General features: G+C 47.5%; 1 protein-coding gene across 1 annotated transcript in view; it reads left to right on the top strand.

Moving 5' to 3' along the window:
- The first annotated feature begins 6,695 nt into the window (after positions 1-6,695).
- The window catches only part of TRIM71 (tripartite motif containing 71), a 56,955-nt gene continuing 47,548 nt past the window's right edge, over positions 6,696-16,102 (top strand). The window contains exon 1 of the mRNA XM_042806456.1: positions 6,696-7,626. Coding sequence (XP_042662390.1) covers positions 6,700-7,626 — 927 coding nt within the window. The 5' untranslated portion in view covers positions 6,696-6,699. The remainder of the gene's footprint in view (positions 7,627-16,102) is intronic.

The following is a 16,102-nucleotide window of genomic DNA, read 5'->3' as shown; positions in this document are numbered from 1 at the left end:
GATCCAGCATACCATACAGGAAGCTCAGCAACGCATGCAGAAAGTTGAACTTACTACTGTACTTACTAATGGATCCAATGACAGATATACGGTTGAGTGAGAGTCAGTATGCAAGAGCAGGCATGGCAAATTTGGAATCTGAGGCAAATTTAGAAGTTTGTGCTCTCAAGAGGAAAAATGAAGGCGGAGGGGGGGGAAAGAAGCACAAATCAGGGCTAAAGTGACTGGACTTAAGTGGCACAGTTGTCCATCGAGTACAGTTGTGTTGAAAGCCAAAAAAAAAAGATGGATATTCCTCTGAGTGTAATGAATGAGTTGCTAACAGTGAGCTAAAAAACAACAGCAAAACCTTCCTCTTTGATTTATCTGGCACTATTTGACAAATGTGAAATCCCCAAAGGCTGCACCAGCATCAAGGTCTTGCTGAAGCCTTTCCCTGTGGATAGACCTGTTGGAAGCACTCCCTTTGTACATTGATTTACTAGTCAAATTCTTGAGCGTGGGAGGCAAAGATCCAAGCAGGATGCAATGCTGTGTCTCCTGCCTCTTTTTTAACAAATAAAGAAGGAAGGGGATTCTCGGGTGCACTGGGACAGGGAGAGCTTGAAGTCTTTAATCCCTAGAAAATACTGTGCAGAACTTGAAGCGATGAACCACTCACTGCCTTGACATTTTATGTCCGCGGAGCTTTTTGGTATAGAAAGACTGGAGATGGAAATGTTTTCTGGGTCCTTAGGTGCAAAACAGCAACAACGACAACAGAAGTTCAGTCCTGTAGGTTTATTATTACCTGTGCACATTCAGAGACTTGCACCAGCTACTCAGGGACTTCTGTTGACGAGCCCTGCAGAGCTTAGTGCTCAACATAGCAGGGCAAACAGTATCTGGCTGCTGGACCATTTCACGCAGGTGGTATAGGGGAGAGCTCCTTATGTGAATGTTTGCCTCTAAAATTACAGTGAAATATCCCCAAACCCACAATTACTGTACCTGGTTCTATTTAACAAAGCTTTTAACCTCCAGACCCCTGGCTTTTCCAGCTGTATTGCTTTTGGCAGGAACACCGTTCTGTTTGTCCTGTAGCGCTGCTGGCGGAAAGCAGATGCTTTCCTTCAAGCAAACGAAGCTTCCAAGTATGGACAGTGGAAAGCACATCCCGACATTGGAAGCAGATGCTAGAGAATGACTCAGGTGCAGTCTTCTGCCCCCGTGTCCTATTTTCCACTGAAATATAAGGGGGGGAAAAAAAAGAAGAAAAAAAAAGGTATTTTTAATGCATACTTTAGCTGCAGTGGCTGGGCAGTTAGTCAAGGACAGACAAATGCTGCCAAATAGAGATTTTCCAACTAGGTGGAAGTTGGCCCGTATCTTCAGAGCTATTTTAATGCTTGTTAGGTGTCTCTGAAGATCTGGCCAGTCATGTCCAGATTTTAGCATTGTTAGAATGTTTTAACAGTTAATGTTTTAACACATTTAAGTTCCGATGCGATCTTGACACAGTTATGATTTCAACACCCTTTAAATGATGGGGTTGCCTTTAGTACAAACTACACCATTTCAAATTCAGACCAGCAACGGGGTACGAAGAGAGGACAAAAGAAAGATGAGAGGAACGGGTGTGAAAAATACTGGAGAGAAGGGAATAAACGCGAGAAACCTCAGCAGAGCGACACAAAGGAGAAGGAGCAGAATGCAGAGAAATGCCTCAGACTCTCACGTAAGCAACAAGATTTCATTTATTTGGCATAGAGAGACAATAGCCCTGCTAACCAGGATAGCTATTGTTCTTTTGTTTTTGAGAAACAAAAAGGGTAAATGCGAAGCACTAGCTTCCCAGGGAAAAATCATAAAAATAAGTTCTCATCATGCTGTCTACCGAGGAACCCACAGCCTCTCGTACTTCACCTATCGCCCTCGCGCTGTTATTCACCCACGCGTTTGTCGGCTTAGGAAACAAATGAAATATACTGAGGCCTTGCTCTACCCGAGAAGAGCTGAGGGGTTTTTTTATAGCAGAACAAGTTAATTGGATCGAAAACCATTGAGTCAATGCACTAAGCAGAAAAATGCACGGTGCTATCTGCTGTGTAGCTGAGCACACAAGTGCTCCAGCAGCTAATGTCTCAGAACAGCGTATAATATTGGCATATTCCCTTTAGCTTTACTTCAGCATTTTTCATAATGAAGACGGAAAGCCATCCATAACCAGAAGAAGCCTCGAAACGTTGCATTCTTTTGGTGGTGGTGAAGGGAGAAGAAAAGCAGGACTTTGATTTAGAAAGACAGAGGTGCTCAAATACGAGAATGACAGCTGGGGAATAAGGACCCACTATTCAGGACAGTGAATTGCTTATAGCCTTTTACAAGCTCTGGGAAGGCGTAAGCTGTAAACGAGGTTCAGGAGCTTTGGCACAAATACAGTGGATCCTGTGAGCGAAAAGGACCTTCTGCAGCGTCTAGGTAGCCTCGGGAACCCGTCAGAGCCATTCGAAGCACGGACGCGCAGAATTCCCCTCTTCAGCCGGTTAGCTGGAAAGCAAACAGCTGTCTCCGAGGAAGGCAGGGGTGTCAGATATGCCTGGAGACACGCATCTGGGAATTTCTGCCCAATTAAAATACTTCTGAACGCAAAAGAGGATGGTTTCTACTGAGGGAGCTAGTGGAAAGCGTTATCTGGGAAAGCCGAACAGATCAACCGCGCGCTTGTTGTTCGGGGAGTTACCGTTCTTCACAACTAACTGGCTTCATCTGGAAAAGCAGAAGCTCTGCAGCATCATCACCCTCTGCGGCAACCACAGGACACGCAGACAGAGCAGAGGGAAGGCTTGATTTTTTTTAACCTCTGCTAGCCAAAGCTGCGGTGGGTTTCACCTGCATGCTCAGATGTGAACGTATGAATGTGTAATATAAAGAACACAGCCCCCCGAGCCAAATCCTTTAGTGATACATAAGGCAAGTTCCCAGCTGTGGATATACTACTGAGGGGCATAATAAATATTCATGCTTGTTTACGACTTAATGGACATTAGTTGCCCCACGGACTTCATCAGCGACTCCCATTGCTTGGTCTTGCAGAAGGACGTTGGTGCTCCTGAGTTCTCAGTTCTCTGAAGGGCTTTTAGGCAGAGATCCTCACAGACACGGCTCGCCTCGTCGCCAGCAGAAAACAAAAGACGTTTTTAAGCAGACAATTTAAGTTACTATCATTTGTGACTCCAAGGCCTATACAGTGTTAGTTATTTGTATAGCTAAGGCCTAAACAGAGGAGAAACACCATTCAATATACTCCAATAGCCAGTTTTCCTTTTCTGCAGTGTTTTCGAAAATTTATTACCATTACTTAACAGTAATTTGTTTTATTTTCCTTATTAACAGACGCTTTCATTCACAAATCTGTATCTTTCCCTACTTTTATTAATTTCCCTTTTTTTTTTTTTTTTTTTTGGCTTTCCAATCCCCAAACTGGTTTCACGCCTGAAAGCTTTTCACCATTTCCAGTTTCCTTGTTAAGGGTAAAATGCCACGCATCCTCCCTTGCTAGTCCGAGCCCCAGTAAAACAAGAGGGTGGCCACTCAGCCGTGCTGCAGCCGAAACTTTCCCTTCAGCAGTTGCTGGTCGCGGGGCGTTCCATGAAAAGCAAATAATTGTTGCGGTTTGATTGAAGTTTGCTCTCGCAGCAGTGCAAATGGCATCGCCGCTAATTTTTGCTAACTTCATCGCGTCAGTTTAAAGGAGAGGAAACGTCTGCCCCTGGCTAAGCGGCAAAGCTCGGGCTCGCCCTCCCGGGCACGGCAGAGCCGGCGGCAACCGCAACGGCGCGGAGAGGAGCCGGCGATCGCCCCTCGGCTGGGCGTAAGAAAACAATTAATCGAGAGACTTAATGTTTAAAGCTGCATTAACGCCCCGAGGCTTTCAAAGAGCAGCCCCGCTCGCAGCCCAAAATGAAAAAAAAAAAAAAAAAAAAAAAAAAAAAAAGGCGGGGGGGTGGTGTGTGTAATTGCCAAAGAAAAAAAAAAAAAAGGCGGGGGGGTGGTGTGTGTAATTGCCAAAGAAAAAAAAAAAAAAAAAAAGGCGGGGGGGTGGTGTGTGTAATTGCCAAAAAAAAAAAAAAAAAGGCGGGGGGGTGGTGTGTGTAATTGCCAAAGAAAAAAAAAAAAAAGGCGGGGGGGTGGTGTGTGTAATTGCCAAAGAAAAAAAAAAAAAAGGCGGGGGGGTGGTGTGTGTAATTGCCAAAAAAAAAAAAAAAAAAAAAAAAAAAGGGGGTGGTGGTGGTGTGTGTAATTGCCAAAAAAAAAAAAAAAAAAAGGCGGGGGGGTGGTGTGTGTAATTGCCAAAGAAAAAAAAAAAAAAAAAGGCGGGGGGGTGGTGTGTGTAATTGCCAAAGGAAAAAAAAAAAAAGGCGGGGGGGTGGTGTGTGTAATTGCCAAAGAAAAAAAAAAAAAAAAAAAAAAGGGGGTGGTGGTGGTGTGTGTAATTGCCAAAAAAAAAAAAAGGGGGGGGGGTGCGAGGGGGGGGTGTCGCCGAAAAGAGCGCTATTAAGAAACGGCCGGGGGGCGGGGGGCTGGGTGGGGGCAGGCCGGGCAGGAGGAGGGCGAATGTTTCCTGCCCGCCGCCGCCGCCCCCCGCCGCCCCCCGCCGCCGGGCGGAAGTCAGCCCGCGCCGTCGGAGCTTTAAAAGGCTCCCGCACGCCGCGCAGCCCCAGAGCCGGCGGCCGCAGCGGGGCCGGAGCCGCAGCCGCCGCCAGCCCTGCGGGCCATGCGCTGCCCCCCTCCCTGAGCCTTCCCCCCCCCTTCCCCCTCTCCTTTCCCCCCCCCCCTTTTCCCTTTCCCCAGACCCCCCCCCCTCTCCCCTTCCAACCCCTTACCCCTTCCTCGCCCCCAGGGCCGCGCCGCCCGGCTCTGCCCCTCCGCACCCCGCCGAGCAGGGGGAAGGCGCCCGGCGCGATGGCTCTCCCCGGATCCCACGCCGCTCGGGACGGTGCTGCCGCATCAGTGAGTAATTCCTGCTAATTCACCCCCCCGGGGCCGGTGGGCTCCGACTCGGCAGATCGCGGGGGGGGGGGGGCGGGCGTTTTGGGTTTGTGTTTTTTTTTTTGTTTGGTTGGGTTTTTTTTGTTTGTTTTTTTTCTGCCTCTTTTCCCCCCCCACCTCCTCCCTCCCCCTCCTCGGGCTTTATATTATTTTTGTTTTCTCAATAAAACACCACGCGAAGAGGCGAGATGACAAAGGAAATGTGATCCTAGGCGCTGCAGGGGCTCAGAGCGAGCGAGAACCGGAGAGGAGGAGGAGGAGGAGGAGGAGGAGGGGGGCGAGCGTAGCGCTCTCGGATAGCATTGCACAGCGGCTCCAATTTGTGCGAGCGAATATAATACACCCCCCATGAATAATTCAGGGCGGCCGGCGGGGACCTGCCGCGGCTCCTCTGCCCAGCCGGTGCGAGCCGCGCCGAGCCCGCGGCGCTGAGCGGCCCCCGCCGCCGGGCACCGCGTGTGGCGGGGCCGCTGCGGGCCCGGCGCTGCCCTCGGCGGGGAGCCCCGCTCGAAGGAAGGCGGCCGGCGGGAGCCGGGGCTCCTGAGAGGTGAGGGGGGGCTGCCTCTTCCCTCAGCTCCTTTTTTTTTTTTTTTCCTCGCCTTCCCATCTCCTCCTTCGCCTCCGTGTCCCGCCAGCGTGAGTCTCTGCCGGTGGGGTGGGCACCAACGCCGCCCTCCATCCCCACCCCCCCCCCCCAGTCATGCGGTGGTGGAGCAGGCGTCGGCGGGGGAGGACTGGAGCCGGAGAAGTCTGCCTGGCCACTGTGTTTCAGTGCCTCTCTCTCTCCTAGAGCTGCTCTGGATTGCAAAAGTGGAGGGGGGAACTGAAACGAAATTTCCCCTTCCCCCCCGCCAAGCACAGGTTTAAAGGAAAAGAGGAAAAAACTCAACGCCCCAAGAAGAAAGAGCGAAACTTGAGTTAAACCCCTGCTGCCCCCCCGCGCCCGGCCAAGAGGGACTTGCACTGCCGCCCCGGCGCCCCGACCCCGTCCTGCGGCCGTGGGAACCGGAGCCGAGCCCCGGCGGAGAGAGATTCGGTCCCCGCTGGATGCGGTGGGGATCGGGCGGTTTGCGCCCATGCACTTTCTGTTTAGGAAGAAGACGAGTAACCAAACCACGTTGTCAAACTGCTGACCCGAGGGGGAAATGAGAAGACTGTGTGAGGTATTGACCGATCTGGGAATCGATACAGTTTGTCTAATGCAACGGGGGATCGGGGGTTAAGTACATGTGAGGGAAGAGGGGATCCATTTGCTGAGAGAGAACGGGACAGCTACACCTTGATACCAAAAATACCCTCACCACCCCCCTCCCCGCGGCAGCAAGTCCGGCAGCGGCAGCAGCGAGGTACGAGGCGAGGACCCAGCTCCCTGCAGACCGCCGGATCGATGACACCGTATTTGCAAAACCGGCCAATCGATCCCACTTGGCAAAACGACTGATCGATGCCAGCTTGCTCGTAAGCCGCTTCAGAACTACCTTCTCCCCGCGCCGCTCGAAACGCCCCCCGCCTCCTGTGGGGTTTCTTCCCCCCCCCCCCCCCCCCCCCCGACTTGTTTATTTTTTTGGTTTTTTTTTTTTTTTTTGAGAGGGAGGGGAGATACTTTTTTTTTTTTTTTAATCTTTTCGTTCTTTAACCCCCCCATCGGGGGAGCCGGGCCCGCCGCAAATGGCTTCGTTTCCCGAGTCCGACTTCCAGATCTGCCCGCTGTGCAAGGAGATGTGCGGCTCGCCCGCTCCCCTCTCCTCCAACTCCTCCACCTCCTCGTCCTCCTCGCAGACCTCCAGCTCCTCCGGGGGCGGCGGCGGCGGCTCCTCCTGCGGGGGCCCGCCGCGGCGGCTCCACGTCCTGCCCTGCCTGCACGCCTTCTGCCGCCAGTGCCTGGAGGCGCAGCGGCACCCCGGCGGGGGGGACGCGCTCAAGCTGCGCTGCCCCATCTGCGACCAGAAGGTGGTGATCTCGGAGCCCTCGGGCATGGACGCGCTGCCCTCCTCCAACTTCCTCCTCAGCAACCTGCTGGACGTCGTCGTGGTGGCCGCCGCCGCCGACGAGCAGAAGAACGGCCGCGCCGCCGGGGCCGGCCCCGCCGCCGCCGCCGGTTCCGGGGCGGGAGGAGGGAGCGGAGGCGGCGGCGGCGGCGGCAACAACCGACACCACGGCCGCCCGCCGCCGCCGCCCCACCGCGCCGCCGGCTCCTCGCCCGCCGCCGCCTCGGCCGCGCCTTCCTCGACGTCGTCGTCTTCCTCCTCCTCGGGCGGCGGCTCGGCGGCGCTGCTGCTGCGGCGGCCCCACAGCCGGCAGGGCGAGCCCCGCTGCAGCTCCTGCGACGAGGGCAACGCCGCCAGCTCCCGCTGCCTCGACTGCCAGGAGCACCTGTGCGACAACTGCGTGCGGGCGCACCAGCGTGTCCGCCTCACCAAGGACCACTTCATCGAGCGCTTCGCCCCCGGACCCGCCGCACCCGGACCCGCCGTTGTTGCCGCCGCCGGCCCCGCCGCGCCGCTCGCCCTCAGCCCGCCCTACCCCGCCTCGCCCTACAACATCCTCTCCGTCTTCCCCGACCGGGCCAGCTACTGCCAGCACCACGACGACGAGGTGAGACGGGTGCGCGGCGCGGGAAAGGGGGGGGGAAAGGAGGAAGGTGGGGGCGGCCGCGCTTCTCGCCCCTCGGCGGCGACAAGAGGGGTGGGTGTCGTCGGTGTTGCCCGCCTCGCTCCCTCACGGCGGGCGGGCGGGCGGCGCTGGGGTCTCTCCCGCCCCGTGGGGCTCGGGGTGGGCTCGAGGGTGCCCCCCGTGGGGGGGCGGGAGCCGTTAACAGCCGCGGGGGGGGGGGGGGGGGGCGTGCGGTGAGGCGGCGGCGGCCCCGCTCCCTCCGGGCGCCGCTCCGCCACGCCGCCGCTCGGGAGGAGGAGGAGGAGGAGAAGCGGGGGGGGGGGGGGGGGGGGCTGCTGTCCCGGTCGTCGGGAGCTGGGGAAGCCGCTAACGGGGCGGCGGGTGCGTACCGAGGGGTGGCGAGAGGGGGGAGGTGGAAGCGGGGGGGGGGGGGGCGACACACTGGCGTGGCTCAAGCCCCTAAGGTTTCTAACGCAAAGTTTGAATTATTTCGTGGAGTCTGTTTTGTAACGTGTTCGGCGTGTAACCCGTCGAAGAAAGGCAAAACGAATAAATGTTGCAGGAAGATAACTGTAATGAGGAAAGGACTCCCTTTTTTTTTTTATATAAATATTTTTCATGTATATATTTATAAGATAGTCAGAAAGTTAGCAAAGATGTTCGCCCTTGCCTATACCTGTCTCCGGCTCTTGGGTAACATTTTTGCTGCCCCTGTGGTGCAAAAGAGAAATTTTTACTTGATACAAAAATGGGAACTCACTTTACGTGGTCTCTATTTAAAACGCTTTGCAAGTTTTGTTTCTGACGATCCAAAGCCTTGAGATCTAAAAGAGGCTGTGGCTTCTTCAAAACGTGCTGAAAGTGTCTTAAGTTTCATCGGGACATAGCTTCTTGCTGTGGTAGTTTGAAACTTGATTTTCAGCTGAAACTGGAAAATGGCGGTCTGCTGTGTGTTCCCCCCCCTCCCCCCCCCCGCCCTCCGCTCTGGGGGTCAACGCAGGGGATTTTGCTGGAATTTTCCAGTTACTTCAGTGTTGGAGGTAGTTTCCTCCCAGTATGAAATTGGGGAGTACAGCAGGCTGCTTCAGGAGAAAAAGCTGCCTGAAGACAGGGCAGCACAAGAGTTTCCTGAGATGCTTAACTGATACGTAAAGGCGTTTAACCTAGTGAAATGTGGTGATGTCTTTGTCTTCAGTTTGCAAGGACTCTTCTCAGATCTTCTCTAATGCTGTTGTACCTCTGAAATAATTTTCTAGAAAGCTCTGGAGGATCTTTTCTTGTTTCTTAAAGTTGCTAGTGCCAGAGGACAAAGTATGAGTTTTGTGCAAAAGGAAAAACCTTAAAATGACACTTTGGGGGTGGGGTGGTGGGGATGTGCTTGAGGGGCAAGGAAGGTTTTTTTTTTTTGTTTTGTTTGTTATTGTTTATTTTTAAAAAGCCAAAACAGATAAACAACCCAAACAGAAACCAGCAACCTTATGGCAATTGAGCTGCTTACGGATTTTTGTGGTATTTAAGTATCTTGCTGCTAGTGGGCTTCTTAAAGAACAGACATAATACTGAAATGCCAGAAAGAAGAGAATCATGGTGGTTTTAATAATCTAAAAAAGCTTTCCTTCTGCATTCATTTTGGAGTATAACTTTGGGCTTGTGGTATGGGCTACAAAAGCTTCTAGTTCTTGTGTTCTCAGTATGACAAAACTTCTTGTTGAAGTTTGTAAAATGAAACAATGGAGGGCTGTTGGCCATAGCAGAGAGTATCCATCTTCAAAAGCAGATGTGTTCATCACCACTTGGTGAAGAGTAGCTGGGACAGGAGCTCCAAGATATTTTGTAGACTCAAGCGTTTAAATTGCAAAGGGAAAAAAGATATTCTAGACTTGCTTAAACTGTAAAGCTTTTCTAGAAGCAACTTCTAAAAGAGCTTGTTAATTTGTTTTACGTAACTAGTTTTATTTCCAACAGTGTACTTTGAAAAGACCACATGTCTTTGAGGGTTGATTTTGGGTGTCCTTGTGTCCTGTAGACCTAGAAATTTGTTTTAAAACAAGTAAGTGTTTTCAAGCCTTCAGCTCCTGTTGAGAAAGGCTTTTATTCTGCAAATTAATGATCTACTGCTGTTGTTTAGTGAGTTTTGGTGGTTCCTTAATGTGGGTGTGCCTGATCAGTACTTGCAAGTATTTATTCACTTAAGGGGAAGTGTTTGGGAGAGCCTCTGACTGTTTGGAACAGTTTATACTGCAAGTCTTTCTCACTTTCGCTAAAAATGTGGGCGAGGTGTACAATTTTTTCGATAAAGGGTGGCTGCAAAACTGTGAGGGTTATTGCTTGTTTAATTCTAAGAATGCTATTTACAGCCTCATAAAAGGAACGATAATAGAAAGGCAGCTTTCCAAGAGAGTACGTCAGCGATGCACTGAGTACTTTGTTTGGCTGTCACAATAGTGTAAAAAACCTAGAATGCAAGACAGGAATGGCAGCTTGAAACATTAATATTAGTGACAGAGCAGGACATTCCCTCAGACTAATGTCGTGTAGGTAAATTTGAGCACAGGCAGATCTCATCTGTAAGCTGCTAGAACGAGTAGTTCTCTTGGATGTGGAGTTCTCCTTCCCCAGGCTGTATCCTCCTCACCCTGTTTGAGATCAGTTATAAGGAGTTTGACCCTGTCCCTGAGGCTTTTCTGGGACAAAGCAGCCGGCTCACTTATTTTCTACATCCTTGCCTAGAACAGGGTAACTCCCTGTCCTTCCAGCAACACTACTTCACTTGTGCCTTTGGCTCTGTTCCTCTCTGGTCTTTCCACCCTCCTCCTGGGAAGCACTGCCCATTCCCCAACAATTTTACCTCCTTCCACCCCCATTTTGAGACTCTCTCAAGTGAGAAGGGAAGTAGCACCGTGGGCGGTTGCTTACTGGGTGTTCCATGTCTCAAAACAAGAGCACGGATATGCATTTGCAAGACAAGATCAATGCAGTTGCTCACCCTTTTAATGCAGAGAAATGTAGATTTTGCTCTTTACTGGGGTGTCTGGAGCAGCTTCTTATTAGTTGAGTTGGTTCGGGTCTCAGCTGAGCTGTTGACTCATGTAAAACAATGGTAACTTGTGTGCTATGAGTACATAAGTCACTGACAACAGGGTATTATTGACTGTTACTGTAGTGGCAAACAAAGAAAGTGGACCTCTGAACGCTGCTTTCAGGGTGGCTAGTGCCTGCAAATAGTACGACAATGCATGAAAAGGAAGGAAACTATTCCTGCAAAAAAAAAAAAAAAGGCAAAAGCCAATCTTTCATTGCCATAGAGCTGCTGTTGAAACCCTGTCTGGTTGCTTACTACTTGGAACCTCACTGTCTGAGGTAAAATGCTATCAGGCCAGCAAGGGAAATGCTTAATTTCAGTCAGATGTTTCAAAGCATTCTACAAATGTAGCAATATTTGTGTTGCAACCCTGAAAAAACTCTTCTGTGTGACCATGTGTGTATGGATAGAATTATCAATGTTACAGTAGTAACTAGATGTTATTGTCATAAAAGCCACTAGAACAGGACTTTAAATTTGAAAAAGGGTTTACTTTAGTCTTATCCATGTTTAAATCAAATATAGTAACTGATATGTTAAAGCGTGCTTGATTGTCTCATCTCTCTGACTGAAAGAGCACCTCTATTTTTATTTCCATAGGATTCTCAATAATAGGCTGCAAACCATAGGATTCTCAATAATAGGCTGCAAACCAAAGCAGATGCTTAGAAAATGTTGGAACAGCTGTAGGATGCTTGGCTTGTATAGAGAAACTACCTGGATTCAGATGGGTTTGCTGTTGCAGAAAGTGGAAAAGGCCACGAGTTTCAAGTTCAATAATGCGGGGTTTCCTTTATGCCAACTCTCAGCTGCTACATGCTTTAGTATCACTTGGTGATAACAGTGGCGGATGGTCAAAACACTTCAATAGCAGACTTCTAACGCTTTCTAGGGAAAGTGTGGAGTTGCCAAATTCAGTCAGCTTAATGGTCTGTGACCCCCCTAGTTCTCGTATTGCTTTACAGATTCCATTTTAGAAGTGGTTCACAGACTACAAGGCAAAACTCTAACACAACAGCTCTTCCCTCCCCACACTGCAAGAAAGGATTTAAAAGTTCTTTCTCTCCTTGTCCTTAGTCACACTGTTCCTTCCTTTTGCTTGCATCATCAGTTCTGGCTTTGGTCAGATTCTTCATTGATCAGATTATTTCACAAACTCAGAAGTTTCTTGCCAGGTCTGTGAGCTGAAATGGCTCATGGGGATATCTGTGCATGTGGACAAGACTGGCTAGAATTAGATTGCTATATTGAATTCTGGAGTTGCTTATATTCCCGAATTTACTGTCATTTTAGACTACAAAAAAAACCCAAACCCAACTTATTGTCTTACAGATGGTAAAAAAATTGCAGGTTTTGAAGGCTGGTGTATGTATATAGGGGAAGGCATTTATAACTGTCAGCTAAAATGGAAGCTACTTAGCTGGTACCTTGGCTAAACTTGCTGATTGAATTTATACCTAAGCTGTTCTACTGCAGGGTAAATCTCTGGTTTCACAGTAAGGAGCGAACTGTCTTAACATTTCATGGCTAATCAAAGAAGGGGATCTCACTTCCTTCTCTGTTCTTGCTAGGCTTGGTTGTGTGCACTCAAGAGATGCTCTGTGAGCTAATTTAACTTACTTAACACGATGGAAAACTTTTTTCCCTTTTTCCTTCTAGCATTGGTAGGAGTCTATTTGAATTGCAGATGAATCTGGCCCAAATTGAACTGGTATGAGGGAAAAGGAGGAATAGCGTGGCTGGGAAGGAAGGGTAGGCTAGATATGGTTCCTTTTGTGCAACGGCTTGCTAAAACTGCCAGGCACTGAGCTTTATACCATGGTGCTCGTAATGCTGTCCACCCACGTCTCGCTGAAACAGTTGGCTAACACAAAGGGAATATGTCTGTGTCCCCACTTCTGTACCTCTTGCTTGAGGGGCTATTTAGATGAAACTGCAGTATGTGATACAGCCTCTTGCTGCTCCTTTTTCTAATGGTAAAGTTTTTTTACCTCCTAACTTAAAAAATAAAACTTTTAGGAGTGCATCTCAAAGGCACTGATCTTAACATGTAATACTTTATTGTGGTGTTGCTGTTGTGGCTGCTATAGCTTCAAATTTGGAGGAGAATGTGCACAAGCTAGAGGAATTCATACTTCCAATATATCTAAGAAACTGGATATACTTCATACTGATGCATCCTTCACTTATGGTACTTACTGTGTCTCTTCTGATATCAAGTACACATGCAGGTGGCCAGTCTGAAGGCAGTACTTCAGATTCAGTTACTGGCACTTGCATTTTTATTTTTCCTTGGTGAACTCACTGCCCTGAGTTATTTTGCTCATATGTGGTCTATGTAATGTGGACTTAACATCTTTAGAATGATGAAGGGTTTTAATAATCTCTAATTTAATTAACACTTCTTCTTTACTTACAAATAATGTTTGGTGCTAAACAGTTCACCTCTTAGATTACTCTGCCTTACTCTCTTTTTAGCTGCCCTTTCCTCAGCATACCTCTAGCTCCTAGCTATTCTCTGTATGTAAAAGTATTTAACTACTTCTCTTTTGTAAGAGAATAAAAACTTGCTGGGCTTAAACAGCTTCAGTATTTTACTGGACAGAACCAAAACCTCCCTTCCTTTCCCCTGCTTTGCTGTGACTGATGTTCAAATACCCTCAACATTTCACGGTGAACACAGTAAAGTGTTGTGAGTAGTTTGTGTGTGTTTTGTTTTTTTTTGTTTTGTTTGTATGTATGTTGTGGGGTTTTTTTATTTATTTTATTTTGTGGTGATAATCTGATAATTACACTACTGGTCTAATTAAACATGACTTCAGAGTGAGTAAAAATTGGAAGAAACAGAAATGCTTTGTCTGCTCAGGACTGTTTTTACATTGAGAACATCTTTGAAAAACCAACTGCATTAGTACAGTAGAAACATGCAGGCTGCAGCATAGACCTCTGAGGTTATAATAACTCTTGAAAAAATAAGACTGGGGATGTACATATGATAATAAATAGGTGTGAAATTAGTCTCTGCTGCAAACTTAATTTTCTTTAACTTCAGTTTTGCTAAAACTGATGTCTTGATGTATTTCATAATTTGGAGAGAGGATCTGACTGAATTTTTGCTTCAATTTAGTGATGAAATCTTGCATCAAGTGTAGGAGTTTCTCCTTTCAGCTAACTCTTCAGAGCATGTAAACATGCTTGCTAGACCATGCTTCCTTAGAGGAAAACTACCTAGTTCCTCTGTTTTAAAGTTAAAAAGGTATCATTCCTCTTTCAATACTGTCTTGACCCTGTTTCTTCCTAGTTTTCCTCCCATACTCCCTTCCTTCCTGCAAAGTTGTTGGTGTCTTTCCATCAGACAAAGAATCATGATGTGTTGAGAGCACACAGATATTAAGTTGTATGAACAATGCACCGAATGCAAGAGTAATGTTACCACTGATAAGATTTCACAGAAGGGGTTTATTGTCTTTAGCTGTAATGCACTTTCAATAGAGCAGTTACAAATCTTGGATCATAATTATGTAGTACATAATTTTTAGTAATGCCTTTATGCTATCATTCTAAGTCTTAATTAAAAGTGTAGAAATACTGGATGGGAACGGGACTACTGCTTGGCAATGCAAGTATTGGTTAATGTAATGAATGGATGTCCCTGATCCTAAAATACATTAGGCATATGTCCTTGTTTTAGCTGTTCCTGTCATGGGTTCAGCTGCAGCTCCTTCCATGGGTTGTCTGCTACTTCTCCCTGGCTGTGCATGTTGAAGGGCTATGTGGGTGGGATGGGTTTGGTCCTCTTATATAACAGATTATGCTTGTGCATCCAAATCAATTTGAAAGTCACAGGAACAGAAGCAAACCATGTTAAAGAATTGGAGCAATGCTATCTGCTAACTGTTTTCTAACTTCAGGTCAGAAGCTTCTTTACTATGCAATATTGCTTTGGACCACTTTCTCTCTTCCTCTTCCCATCTTAAAGAGAAATTGTATGTGGCTAATACAGGAGGAGTACTTCTTTCATAAAGGTTTTTTGATTCTAAGCTACTTCTTTCTTCACCAACCCTCCATTAAAGAACAAAATTTTCAATTATGGAGCCTGTAGCTAATAATCTAATTTAAGAACTAAAAATGCTGACCCAGCTTTGAACGCTCTAGCTGTTTAGTATGAAAAGTAATAAAACTCAGTACCAACAGATGAGGCTCACAAATGTTCTGTGCTGCCTCTTGGATTGGATGTGTGTGTAATACTGACATCTCCTTCAAGAATTAATTTGTTTCTTACAGCTGAACATGTAACTAAGAGCTCCATTCCCATTATTTCACTTGTGCGTGTAACATGCATTTCTAAAACCTCAGATAGTGAGCTTGTTGGATAGGATGATGCCTGGTCAGCAGTTTTCCTACATATGTAGGTGAAATATTTTTGAAGTGACTAGCACTTGAACAGGAAACTTGAAGTGAGAAGCTTATTGTTTTATGGTGCTGCATGCTTTGTGCTTTATGCCTCTGCACTGGTGCTGATTTGGAGAAAATGGCTTGCCTTCCAGCCATAGGCAACTTGAGGCAATCTCTAAACTTGTTTCAATAACAATGGGTGCAAGTCACTCTTCAGAATTTAATATCTTAATTGCTATAGTGGAAATGGTCTTTACTAAACAAGAAAATTTGAAATATCTTAAACTTGTTTCTGAAGTGGACAGCTTAATCCAACCAAAGGCTGCTGTTGTCCTGTTACCACTGTAGTTATGTTTTACTCATGTTTGTGACTATGGTATAATCTTTACGAAGATCACACAAGTAATCACCAAGGCTGCTCAGTACCCTTACTTTCCAGGACTGGCACAATAACAACTGCCTGCCCTTGGATCTCAGTGCTTTGGGGGAAGAAGGGTCCTTTAATGAGTGAAAGATAATGACTAAACTTGTGTTGCATCATTTTCCCTTTAATGTTGGTCTCCATGCATATCCAAAATATTTAAAGGTATTTTGTCACGTTTGCTAAACCGTATCTTTTTCAGTTGTTTGCTTGTATTACATGCCCATCCCATACATAGCCAATGTTATAAACTACCATCTACTGTAAATATTACCTTTCCCTAGTTAAGGTATTGAAATGTACAGAACTACCAAATGCTGTGTTGGGCTGGATTAAAGGGCTGGCAGGGACCCGAGATTCAGAAATCAAATTTCAGTGGGATTATTGCATGATAACATTAGAATTTGTCACTGTATTTTCCCCCTGTCCCATGTTGTCTTGGGTTTTGTGGATTCTGTTTGCATGCTTAGCTACTTGCTGTCCAGAGTGGCAGGCATATGCTAGAAGACAAATTTTATACCACCTTTTGTTCCGCTGCTCTTGGTTAACAAAGGGCAAAC

Source organism: Tyto alba, unplaced genomic scaffold, assembly GCF_018691265.1.
Source record: "Tyto alba isolate M040663 unplaced genomic scaffold, T.alba_DEE_v4.0 Super-Scaffold_46, whole genome shotgun sequence".
NCBI lineage: Eukaryota > Metazoa > Chordata > Aves > Strigiformes > Tytonidae > Tyto > Tyto alba.
This window is presented reverse-complemented; position numbering and strand designations above follow the sequence as displayed.